Source organism: Akebia trifoliata, chromosome 15 (assembly GCF_017979445.1).
Source record: "Akebia trifoliata isolate Shusen 1 chromosome 15, ASM1797944v1, whole genome shotgun sequence".
NCBI lineage: Eukaryota > Viridiplantae > Streptophyta > Magnoliopsida > Ranunculales > Lardizabalaceae > Akebia > Akebia trifoliata.
The window spans coordinates 22,730,545-22,743,692 of NC_141389.1; the positions used below are offsets into that span (position 1 = coordinate 22,730,545).

At 34.5% G+C, this 13,148-nt stretch overlaps 1 protein-coding gene and 1 non-coding gene across 3 annotated transcripts; one reads left to right on the forward strand and one right to left on the reverse strand.

The window, feature by feature from the left end:
• Positions 1–351: 351 nt before the first annotated feature.
• LOC147384646 (putative NOT transcription complex subunit VIP2) lies at positions 352–12,927 on the reverse strand. 2 transcript variants are annotated; one of them, XM_086424800.1, is made up of 14 exons: positions 12,810–12,927; positions 11,531–11,673; positions 10,704–10,812; positions 10,441–10,619; positions 9,481–9,859; positions 6,500–6,688; positions 6,306–6,407; positions 4,358–4,446; positions 4,098–4,283; positions 2,991–3,404; positions 2,851–2,903; positions 2,458–2,499; positions 680–824; positions 352–594 (listed from the first exon to the last, which is right to left on the reverse strand). In XM_086424800.1, the coding sequence occupies exons 2-14, from the start codon at positions 11,546–11,548 to the stop codon at positions 535–537; spliced, it is 1,965 nt and encodes a 654-aa protein (XP_086280926.1). In that variant the 5' UTR covers positions 11,549–11,673; positions 12,810–12,927; the 3' UTR covers positions 352–534. The 2 variants fall into 2 exon arrangements, with proteins under 2 accessions (XP_086280926.1, XP_086280925.1); XM_086424799.1 differs by having other exon boundaries at positions 2,991–3,410.
• On the forward strand, positions 10,704–10,784 carry LOC147384647 (small nucleolar RNA snoR35). Its single transcript, XR_015173167.1, has one exon. It is a non-coding gene; the product is annotated as a small nucleolar RNA snoR35 (small nucleolar RNA).
• Positions 12,928–13,148: the final 221 nt, after the last annotated feature.

Below are 13,148 nucleotides of genomic sequence, written 5' to 3' on the forward strand. Positions count from 1 at the left end.
TCGGAAGTTTAAAGGGGCTATTTCACATGTTTAAAGTGACAATCTCACAAGTTTCGCTATTTTTAGCAAAATAATCACTTTAAACCTGCGAAATTGTCACTTTAAAACCTCCGAATTTGTTATCGTTCACGTTTTGGTAATTAAAATAAACAATGAGCCGGAATCGCAAATTCGTTATTGTTCATGTTTTTGGTGATTAAAATGAACAGTGTGTCAGCATCGTAAATTCGTCAAATTCAGCTCATGAGATGGTAATTCACCCTTTATAATACCCTTTTGATTCTTTAAAATGTGAAAATGGCCCAACCAAACATGTTTGAGTGCTACCAACAGAACATTGGTAAGAAAATAGAGCCTGGCAAAGGAAGGGTAGGTTACAGATAAAGCAACAACATGAATACAACAATTGATACATTTGCAAACAAGGGAAGTACAAAAAAAAAAAAAAAAAAGCTGAAAAGTAAACTACACTGTGAACAACATACCCTTAAGGGGTGTGTGATAATTTACATGGGAAGAGACAAGACAGTTAAGCTAATGTTGAGGTAGCCCTGGTCTCTTCTCCAACATTTCATAATGAAGAACAAAGTTATCCTGCAACACGACAACACGATAAACTGAGTACTTTTAAAAAATAATATTTCAAAATAATTGGGAAGGTTTGTTACAAAGCCCAGACCTTGCGAATTGTTTCCCATGTGTTGGGATCAAAACAGTGGTAAGATCCTCTCTCGTATGTGCTCGTCTTTACAAGTGGTTCCATGTTTGGAACTCTAATAAACCATAACCGGTGCTCTCTATGGTAGAACCACCCTCTAGTGTACCTGCAAAACAATGGTTAATGACGCTCTTAGTTGTTTTCATTCACACTTGGATGTTAGATCATTTTGTCCCCACTGCCCTACACAACTATTTAACCAAGATGAACTAGGTACACTGCACATAAAAGTTTCCAAATAGTTGTTTCCATAGGTATGCTGCAAATAAATCAATTTTATGAGTGCTCGGTTACACAATGCAAATGATTTGCATTGCAAAAAGTCAGCATGGATCACCTAAATTCTTTAAGAAATATCAGCAAATTATTTGGAGAAACATTTTCCTAAGTAACGATTTGAGCCTTACTAAGGGTCGTTTTGCTCAAATGGATTACCACCTCAGCAATCCAACACCACAGTCCTCTAAGTTGCTTTGAAAAAGTCAAATCCAAAACAAACAAAAAAATCGGAAAACAATTTTTTTTAAACTTGATCCAAGGTTTTGAAAATGGACGGTGGCTACCGAACTTCCACATAACTCCCAAACTTAAAACTGAAATTCAACGATGAAAAATAATTCTTTTTAGGAATTTTTTTTTTTCAAAGTTCATAGAATTTAATCCTCTGCAACACAGAAGCATTGGATCATGTTTTTGGATGCCACAAGTTGAGGCCAAGGACCCTTAGTGAGGATGAAATCCTTAGTAAGGCTAGCTGGACTCAATCATTTGCAGCATAAAAAGTATGGCTAATCATTTGCAAAATTATTCAACTCCAACTTACATATTTCAAAATTACTAAAATATTCCTTATCAAAAAATAATCAAATTACAAAAATACCCTAAGTCCTTGTCACTGCAATATATACACAAAATTTTACAAAAACACCTGTCATCAAAGTTAGATTTTATTACATATTAAAATTACAAAAATACCCCTCCACAGAGAAAATTTTAAATTACAAAAAATAGTCCTCGGTACTAGCTATAATAGCATGCATTTCAATTCAGAAAACTACATCTCATCAAAGATACATTTACTTGTATATTAAAATAACAAAAATACCCCTAAGAAATGTTTTTATAACAATATCGCTCGTCATAGGGTTTTGTAAATTCATGTACTTGTTCTTGTAACAAGTACAGGAAGTATTTTATAGTTTGAATCATTTCTTTGATGATAGAATTTTGTAATTCTAGTATGTAAATATAGCAATATTTTTGTAATGTATGTACGTTAATGTAGCAAGTTTATATTTAGGATACTTTTCTAATTTAAATAATTTATTTCCTAAGATCGAACAGGTTAAAGTAATTTCCACTTTTTATTTAACAATAAATCACTTCGAAATTTTTGTGTTACAAATATCAAGTTATCAACCAAACACGAAAAATGATTTATGAAGATATTTCCTGATGGCTACCAAGCAATAGTAAATTTTTCAACACAAAACATTTGCATTGCAAATGCAAATGATTTGTATGGTGTACCAAGCAGGGCCTACAAGATTTTTTGGGGAAAAAAAGTGTTTCTTGGTCTGAGACACCCGCACCCTTTACCTAAAAAAGAGATTTCTTTCTTGGAGTTCCACCAAGAAGAATTAAAAAAAAAGCATGGATTCTTTACATGGGAACATTTCAAAACCTAATAATAATTGAGCAGCTATATAAAGAACAGAAGGTTTCATGAAGAGACGTACAGTTCATTAGCAGCGTACAACTGGGCCTCATCTTTTGGCATACTGCAGGCACAACAGAAACATATTACCATCATTTAGCTAGCATTTAGAACTTCATGCCATAATAATTATAGATAGCTGCTATTGGCACCCCAACTTTTACTTATTACACCTCCAAATTTTTAATTATTCATCACATCCGAATTAAAGATTAAAACACACTTCAATTCTTTACATATAGAAATCTAGCACAAAAAAAAATAAAATATGAGAGCTTCTGTTGGCACCCCAACCTTAACTTATTCTCAACCATTCACTTATTTTCTTTATTTTTAATTCGGGTGTAATAAGTAAAGTTGGGGCCCCAATAGCAGCTATCTAATTAAAACAAATAGGTACAAAAAAGATGCAAACCTGTAAAAGATATAAAACAGTGTCTCCAGCTGGAACTTTGAAAAGTACCTTTGCTGCATCCACCAAAACAGAAATTAAAGTAAAAAAATGCTACAAGATCAAACAAATGTAACTCATACCAAGGGTCAGGAATAGCTCACATGTAGTTCGGGTGGTGGTTTCGCATAGTAACATTCAGGAACGTTATGCTCCAGGTCTATCTTGGCAGGCTCTTCGGACCATGGAGACACAAATGTTTTGTGAAGGTTATCGGCTGCATTCAAATTTAGCCCAAGCGTTGTCAAATCAATCCCAAGTGCAAGGGATGTGAGGTCGGGATCACTCATTCTTATGATACTTAACAAACCAAGCAACCCAAATCGATCGGGAGAAGCTTGTGCTGCTTGAATGGACTTCATGTTCTGATCTCTATATGTATGACTAGCAGCTGACATCTGTTGGAGGCGGAACTGTGCCTGGTTTTGCTGCTGTTGGTACTGCTGAATAAGCTGATCATACGAAACTGAATTCGGAGAGTTTAGTGGTCTTAATCCAATGCTAGATGGCCCGTTGGTCTGAACCTATGTGAAAACAAGAGAGAAGAGCACGACCAATTTTAGATTAAGGTACAGACAAAAAATAACACATGGTAAATATAAGAAAAAAAAACTGTTTTTTTAAAAGTCTCGTTTAAAACACATTTTGTAACTCTAACAATTAAAACAATAAAAAAACAAACTCATCTTTTTCCAACAACAACAAAAAAAAAGCGTTTTTACATTTTAAACTCTTTTTTTCAAGAAAAAAAAAAAGCATTTGTTTATAAGCATATGGTCAAGCTTTATAACCTTATGGTTGTTTATACTTTTGGTCTATGAAAGTTGTTTAATGTGGGACTTGATGTTATGGTCGTTAAATTGTTTCAAGTATCTTATTATGCTCAAAAGATATGATGGTTAAAAAAATTGAACATCATAACATGTATAATTATATATGTGAAAAAAAGTTATCATGCACAGATATTCAATAGTATTATTTTTACTCAAAAATATATTGAAAACTTAGAATAAATGTCTAATGTATTATATATATTATATTTTTTTCATAACTTCAATTCTTATTTTTTATTTTTTTATTTATCATATTTTATTCTCATTTCTTTTCCGTCTTTTCCAAAGTTCTCCCTTGTCATTTTAAAACCATATTCCAACTTGGTGTCTATTGTACCACATATGCAATGAACTATTAATGGCAGCCAATGACCATACCTGTGAGTGATAAGTTCCATGGGTAGATGGGAATAAATCAGAACCATGTAACTGAAGAAGATCTTGACTATTGGAAGGTGAAAAGGAGACCCCAGTGCTACTGACTGATGGAATATGTTGATGCTGTTGCAGTGGGCGATGAGATGAATATGTTCCTCCTAAGCTGAATCCAGCGGACCTACCCATCTAAAAGCAAGAAAAATGTTAAGGCCAGACACAAAAAAAGCACAAAGAACTTCCACAAGGAAGCCAGGACTCACTGGAAATTGCTGGGATTGCATCATTGACACGGCATTATCATGAAATTGTTCTTTCTGGTGCAAATCCATTGCAAAATCAGAATTGCCACCTGGCATGATTAACTTCATGTAAGTATAAATCTGTAACTAAGCAATCATTCGGATGCCATCAAAAAGATAGAAGGGGTGTGGGGGGGATGTTAGAAACACCCACCTGTAAAATTGGCAATATTAGGTTTACCCCCTTGCAAAATACAAGATTTGGTTTTTCCCCCTTGACCATAAGTCAAGGTTGTTTTTTCTTGATGATTTAACAGTGAAATTTTTTTCTTTTCCAAATTTTGCTTCAATAATTCAAGTATTTAAATAGCATTTTGAAAAATTTAAACTCTCACCGTTGAATCATCAAGAAAATACAACATTGACTTACGATCAAGAGGGGTAAGCCTAATCTTGCATTTTGCAAAGGGGTAAACCTAATATCACCAATTTTACAGGGGGGTGTTTCTAAAATACCAACAAAAAAAAAAGCTTTCAATTTTAGTACATGAATTCAAAGGTAAAGATACATTGCTCTTGTATGAGATTATTGCAATCAAATTTAAAAGTAGTAGAAGACCATATGAGCAAATTTGTAATAAGCTCAAACAACGGATTGCACAGAAAATATACACATGTGTGCTCGAACTTCTAAAATATTGCATAAACTACAAAGTTGTACCCACATACTCCCAACCTTGGAGGTGGGTACATTCTATACACTTTTCGGGGTCCACTCATATATAGGATCATTGCTTTCAACAAGGCTATTGGTAAAGGCAAATTAAGAGTTCATGTTGGACAAGGCAAGCATGACTACATATACTTCTATACAGCAGCTTGACTAGTATTCATGTCCTGCTATGTACCATGTGTTACATCACAAACAGGTAGATTAGTCTTTTATCCTTGTCATTAGATATTTATGTTAGTTCTCCATTGTCGGGTTCTATAAGAGATGTACCATCATAAATTCATAATTTAAATTATAGTATTTTAAAAATGTCCCCCCTCTTAAATTGTTTATGACAGGCTTACCCCCTTGACCGTAAGTCAACGCTTGTTTTTCTTGATGATTTAACAAAATTAGTAATTTAAGTATTTGAAGAGCATTTTGAAAAAAATCAAAATTTCACTGTTAAATCATCAAGAAAATGCAACGTTGACTTACATTCAAGGGGGGTAAACCTAAGCTTGCATTTTGCAAGGGGTAACCCTAATATCAACAATTTAAAAGGGGTATTTCTAAAATACCATTTAATATAATTGTTTGTTTTATGTTCTTCACTGTTACTAACACTACATCCCCAAAACATAAATCAATAGTTCAATCCCCTCACTACATAATGCCCACAAATTGAACTAACAGTGTTCTGCTCATGAAAGGGAAAAAAAAAAAGGATGAAATATTTTTTAATGACCCACTAGACCTAACATAACATACAAAATTGTGGATAGACAAGTTATGGTTGTAAAAGCAACTCCAACACACGACTTACCCCACACTCCATCCCCTCTCAACTGCCATTTTGGGTCATGAAAACAAAAATAGGGGTCTCCAACGCACTACCCATCTCACTATCCATTTTGGATCGTGGGATTTTCACAACCCATTTTGGGTAACAAGATGCAACATCTCCATTTTTTTTAGGGAAAATGTTTCAGACTGTTAGCTGAAAAAATATTAAAATTTCAGATTGTTTGAAATTTGGGTTGAATTAAAAAATATTAAAATATTTATGAATAGTCATTTTGAGTAGCACGGTTGGTGTGCATACCCCATGAATATACAAAGTGACTATTCATAAACACATGGTTACCCATTAATTGAGATGGAGATGGGTATCCCTGTTGGAGTTACTTTAATTATAGCAAATATTTGTCCAATAATGCCCGTATCATAATCCAGGTCCAAAGAAAAATAAAACACCTTTAAATCCAGGTAATGCTGGAAAATCTTCATTTTGGATGCTGAATTCTTGGTTTTGTTGGACAATAGGACTAACACCAACATTTTGCTTTCGAAGTGAACCTGAAAAATTAAAGCGTTAATGGTCAGAAAAAATATATATATATATAATAAAAAAGAAGCATTCAGTAGTTGAAGGTTGACTTTTTAAATACCCAATTGTCCTTGAGGCCCTCCAGCAGAACTAGGCCGCCCAGTCAACTGAGGGAAATCATTGATGTCAAAGGGAGAATTGTCATTGGAGTTCATATCACTTAAAATTCCCATTGAACTGTAATTATTCCCTGGTTGTCCTCCACCAGTAGGATAAGAATTTCCCATCATAGACATCATCTGCGGTGTTCCTGAATCCAGTACAGAATCCATGTACTTACGTCAAATATAAGTTTCAAATACAACAATTTAATGCAACAATTCAGAAAGAACTAAGATTTCTACAAGGAACCGGCAAACAATAAATGAAAAATATAAAAGAAACAATAGTTTGAAACAGACAAAAGATAATTAATATAAATTCTCCCATACGAAAAAAAAATAAGGCTCCTTGCATAAAAAGATACCCTCTAAAAAACATTGGGGAAAAAAAGGCTCTATTTTTTTCACCCGTTAAATGAGCCTACATATGATGAATAGAAAATTACACTAAAATAACAAATTCAATGAGAAGTAGGCTACGTTTTGCCCAAGAGAAATATCAAGTGCATTAGAATCAACCGTGGGTTCTATTAATCAACTTAAATATATTAATTAATGAGAATGAATTTGGAAATTTCATAACCTGGACCGATGTAACTGATATAGAAAAATAGTTCAACTAGATTTTGATGAATAATTTGAACTGTTTCAACTTAGTTCATACATTTCAGCCATAAAATAAAACAAAGCAGGAAAAAAAATTGATAAAAAACATGAAATTTTTTGGTTGAATTGTGTTGTACAGAAGCAATTCAAGCAAACCTTACAAACACTTTAAAAGCATAGAGGACATTCTTTCACTTGAACTTTGACTTCGGGGGTATTTTGCTCAAAACACAACCACCAAACTTTTTCAGCATTTTAGATATATATAAACAATAAAAAAAACCGGTGATCATTGAAAACTCTAGAATCCTGTCCTTCACTCCAAACACTAATATTGATAGTGAGTAGAAAACTCAAGCAAATTTTTGTCCTAGTGTGGAAAAGCCAGTTTTGACTACAAGATAAAAGAACTGAGTCGAGGTCGGTTCTTTGCCCGCATGTGCAGATCTTTTATAGTTTTATGCTAAATTTTGCAAGAGGGATCAGTATGAGAGAGATTTTCCAAGAAGATTACAACAGCTAAGACTAAACGTTGCCAATAAGATTTTTTTTATATAAGTATAAAATATATTGAAGAAAGGAGGAAGAACGAAATACAAGAAGAGAAGGATGAGGTAGACCCTTAAAGAAAAGCAAAAAACGAACGAAAAAAAATTCCAAAACATCAATGATTACACAAGGACTTCCATCTAAAAACAAAGTCATTGAAAGTAGTCCCCGCAAACTCTATGTTCAAATTTAATCAAAGGTACAAAAAGCCCAAGATCTCCTAGAAAACGCCATGAGAGCTTCTCGCCTTACTTTTGAACACCTTGATATTTCTCTCATTCCACAACCCCCAAGCAATAACCGAGGAAAGCATAGTCCAAAGGTATCTTTTTCTGGAGGAGAAAGCATTATTGGCTCACTCTACTAACAACAAGAAGAACTACCGAGGTAAGACCCAGTTAATATGAAAAAACCGAAGGAAAATGGACCAAATATCATGAGAAAAAGAGCAGTGAATTAAAATACATCCCCTCAAACAAAGGGAACAGCAATTGGGAGTGATCCAATCCCGTGCAATCAAATTGTCCATCATAAGAATCCTCCCTAAGGAAGCCAACCAAACAAAAAAGGAAATTTTAGAAGAAACTAACTTGGACCAAATGATAGACTCTGAGAAGGATTGCTCAGCGAAAAGAATAAGCCACTTGTGGGAAGAGCGGACAAAGAATCTCAGATCCTTCGCCCTCGTCTATTCCTACTTATCCTGATCGCTTTCATTGAGATGAAAAGAATTCAAGAGGTCAAGGAAAGATGTCACCTATGTTAACTCCCAATCATTAAAGTTTCTCCTGAACTCCAAATCCCAAGTAGAAATGGAGTCGTTGCGAATCAAACATTGCTGGATCGAGCAGTTCTTTTTTAGAGAACAAGTGTACAAAGGCAGAAATTGAGTTGTCAGAGACGATGTGTCACACCAAATATCTTCCTAGAATCTGATTTTGTCCCCCGTGCCCTCTCTAAATCTAATATTTCCTTCAAAGTCCTTACTCACCTTAAGAATCCCCTTCCACACACTGCACCCATACGAGCCTTTAGCCTCACCGCTATACTAACCTAACCTCTTCACCCCGTACTTAGCCATAATGACCCTCCTCCACAAACTACCCCTCCTCGCTAAACCTCCAAAATCATTTCCCTAAAAACGCTCTATCAACCCATCTAAGGCCCCCTAATCCCCAACCCCCCCATTATTCTTGGGCATGCAAATCAAATTCCATCTTACCAGGTGGTACTTCCTCCTACCATTCTTGTCATTCCACAAAAAATTTCTCGTAAACCTTTCCAATCTGATTTCTACGAACTTAGAAAATGAGAACAGGGAGAGAAAATATATCAGTGTACTTGTCGAGGTGCTTTTGATCAAAGTTACTTTCCTTCCTTTTGATAAATATTTGGCCTTCCACGTGTTCTCAATCACACCTTCCCAAATTTTGTTACTATCATAGGGAGCTCCCAACGATAAACCCAAATAGGATGTTGGTAAAGTATCATGCCTACAACCCAAAATTGCGGCCACATCTCCAACCCCAAAAAGTTTACTCTTCTGCAAATTGATATGTAATCCTGAAATAGCCTCAAAACAACACAATAAGACACGCAACACTCTCACCTAATCCCTCGAATGGTCCAAAAACACCAGAGTATCGTCCGCAAATTGTAAGAGAAAAATCAAAAGGAAGCATCTTAAAAGAAGGGAAAATGTCTAAATGACAAAACAGAATATTCTTTAAGTCATTATCAAACTAATTAACATAATAACACTCTCTTACGACGTGAAAATCAATACCTGGTTGAAGCACACCACTCATTAATCTGTTGGGCCCTTGGACACCCAGACCAGCAGAACCACTACTGGAATTCAAGTTTAGGCGAGATGCAAGACCTGAAACAGACAATCCACCACCAGAGTTTATGCTCCTCCCAATATTGCCTCCACCAACAATGTTACCCATCGAGCTTGTAATCCGAGAACCAGAATTTCCCAAAATTGGAGATACCAATCCTGGAACAGCACTTCGATTACTAACACCAGCAGATGTTGGGGGAATCCCAGGGATTGAACCACCGACAGCATTCATGCTACCACTAAATGCAGGGCTTCCAACAACACTTAAACCTCCTCGATTTGTGACTGTTGAATGTCCATGTGAGCTTCCATGAGATATCTGAATATCAAAGGTAAAATGAGTATAAAAGTCAAGTTTCAGAACCGAAAAAGAAAAGAAATTTAGCAAAATATTGATTTAGGGAGATTCTATTGCCCCACCAACTTTTACTAATAACACATCAAATCATATGGTACCAACAAAGAATGGATAAATTACCATTTCATGCACTGAATAAGACAAAATTCTGATTCCTCAGTACACTGTTGATTTTAATTCCCAAAACATTTTTTCTAGCGAGTTCGTCACTTTTATAAACTACCAGCGATCTCACCATTAAAAATAGCAAGGGTATTTGAATTTGATATTACTTACAATCTCGTAGGTAATATATCAGTGAGATCGCTGATTATTAAAGTGACAATCTCACTGGAAAACATGTTTTGAGAATTAAAATGAACAGTGAACTGACACCAGAATTTTGCTATAAACTGAGCATGTTTACGGAAATTTCTCACAAAGAATCACACATTTTGGGGTGCTCTTAGTTAAAGTTGCAATAGAAGCTCTCTTGATTTATTATGTCACATCAAGCATGAGAGGACCATGTGTTACATGCACACAAATTTCTATACAAGTACCTGAGAGAGAGCAACAGGGATATTGTTTGAAGCAAATCGTCCACTTGAGAGGCCTCCCGTGGGCTGTTGAACACCACTTGCTGGGGAACCATTTATGGTTGAATTTCTAGATGCAAGTGTGCCAGGCATATTGGGAATGTTGAAGCTACCATGGATGCTATGAAGTCCTTGCATGGATCCTATTAAGAAGATATTTCAATTACGCAAGATGACATATATTTGTGAGAAATATAAAGTTGAAAAATTGAGAAGAATCTCCACACCACTGTGATGAAAAACAGGGGCGGACGCTGCAGATTGGGCAGAAAAAGATGATGTAAAAGATCGTCCTGTGGTGTCCTGAAGATTTGAAGTCGATCCGTTGAGTGCTGACTGCAAGCAGAAGTTACATAAGTTTTACACGAAGAAAAAAAAATTCTTGGAAATATTAAAGGGAATGGCAAACAAAACCAACTATATGATCATCAGATAGCAACAATGTTCCATACACGAATGAATTATAGTGCGTTCATGTCTAACTGACATGGTGGGAAGCTTGGTTTATCCAAATACTTAATTAAAAACATACTAATAAAAAAGAAATTAAGTAGATAAAATATCAAGGACAGAAAAAAATATAGAAGAAAAATAAGATTATATCATATTAAAAAGAAACATTGACTCGCCCAAGCACGCATACTGAAAAAACAAAAGTTGCAGTCTATTGCATGGTATACCCGCAAGTCTCATAACTCAAACAACATTAATGTAAGTTATGAGAGATGCAATAACTATTGAGTCTGTGGATACATCAGATTTACATTTTGAAAGATGAGCGTAGAACAACAAACGGAATCATCTATTTCTTAGTCAAAATAGCCATAATGCTCGGATTGTTTCTTCACAAGACATATTACACACCTCACATTTACATTTTGAAAGATGAGCATAGAACAACCACTGGCATCAACTATTTCTTAGTCAAAGTAGCCATAATGCTCGGATTTTTTCTTCACAAGACATATCACACATGCACACGCACACTTAACAACCAATATGTATAGTACAACATTTAAACATTTAAAGGGCTATGTGAAGAACAGAGGTATACATTAAGTAGCCCAGACATTGCACAAAACTCATAAGAAATTGTAAGAGATCATCTGTTGCAAAGATGTAGCCCTTCTTTGTCTTGATCTGGCTTGACAAAGGCTTTTAAATCTAGAAGTTTTCACTGAAGAACGAGTCTCTAATCTGAAAGATATCACATAAGGATAAGAAGAAGATTAATAAAAAATCACATATGCAAGAAAGAAGCTCTCAGAATTATATTCTTGATTTATCTCAGCTATAAAAATGAATTACTTCTTGATCAAGAATAATATAGTCAAAACTATAACCAATAGTACATATAGGTCTCCATCCACTTCTACACAAGTAATTATATTATCGTACCCATGCTTCTTACAGAGAAGTCCTTGCTACACAAGTAAGTTACTTCTTTTTGGCACATTAACGCTCCTCATATTCAGCACTCCACATATAAAAAAAAAAAAAAAATTCCAACCTACTACTAAAGTGAGTATTTCCATTAGATAAATAACAGGTATTTGAAATAAGGGTTGGGTTCCGTTGACTCAAAAAATGACACAAGATCTTGATCGTGTAAACACAAAATCTAAGATTGAGATTTTTACATGTATCTCAACAATACATATCCCGATGATACTTATCTCAAGGATAATTTTCAACTGTTAGATTTTTTGTTTACATAGTCAAGATTTTGTATCATTTCTCGAGTGAACGGAATCCAACCCTTGAAATATATTTACTAGGAAGTATGTATTCTTAGTTTTTGTTCATTGGGTTACAATTCTGTACAATTTTAAGCATAAAAACATCCTATTTTAGTGAACATTAACTGTAAAAAGGAATCAAATTAAAATTAATGAAGGGTTGCCCAGTCAGTTCGAATTCAAGCCCACTTAGTTGCTGAAGAGTAATTTTTACGACTCGTTCTGAAAAAGAACCATCAAGACTAAGAAAATTCAAACTCTAAACACTAATAAACAAGAATTATTTCTTCCCAACAAACAAAATTAATAAAAGGAAACAAATCCAACGTCCATACTTCAGAAAAAGTTGAATAAATCCATCATACAGTATAGAATCGATCTGACCTATCTAAATGGCAATTTGCAAGAAAAAAAATTTCAAAATAACAAACACTAAAACTAGCTAATAATCTCAATCGTTTTTTCTTGAAACACCCAAATCAGTAAAACCTTTACCCATACTAACTCAAAAAACCCTAGAGATTTTTAAATTACAAGAAGATGATCGAAATTACATATATGAAATGGTAGATCAGAGACAAAGAGAGATCTTACTTCGTCAGTTTCGGAGTGAAAAATATAGGTCGAACACGAAACAAGAGAAAGGGAAGAGACGATTAAATCCAATCCAAAAAGGAGCTATTTTTATCGGACAAATTCTACATGTTTTTTTAGACTCGTTTAAGACCCGGAACGACCGGGCGAGATAGTCAATGTGAATCGTCAATCGTTTTGGTTCGGTAAGTTCCGACATGACTCATCTGATTTATTAAAAATATTTGAACGAGTTTATAAAAACTTGTCTGAGTCAACTGGGTTTTGTGATTTTAATATAAAATAATTAGTTTTTTAATAGTTCAAACAAAAGAACTTCGATTTGAAGGTTTTTAAAAA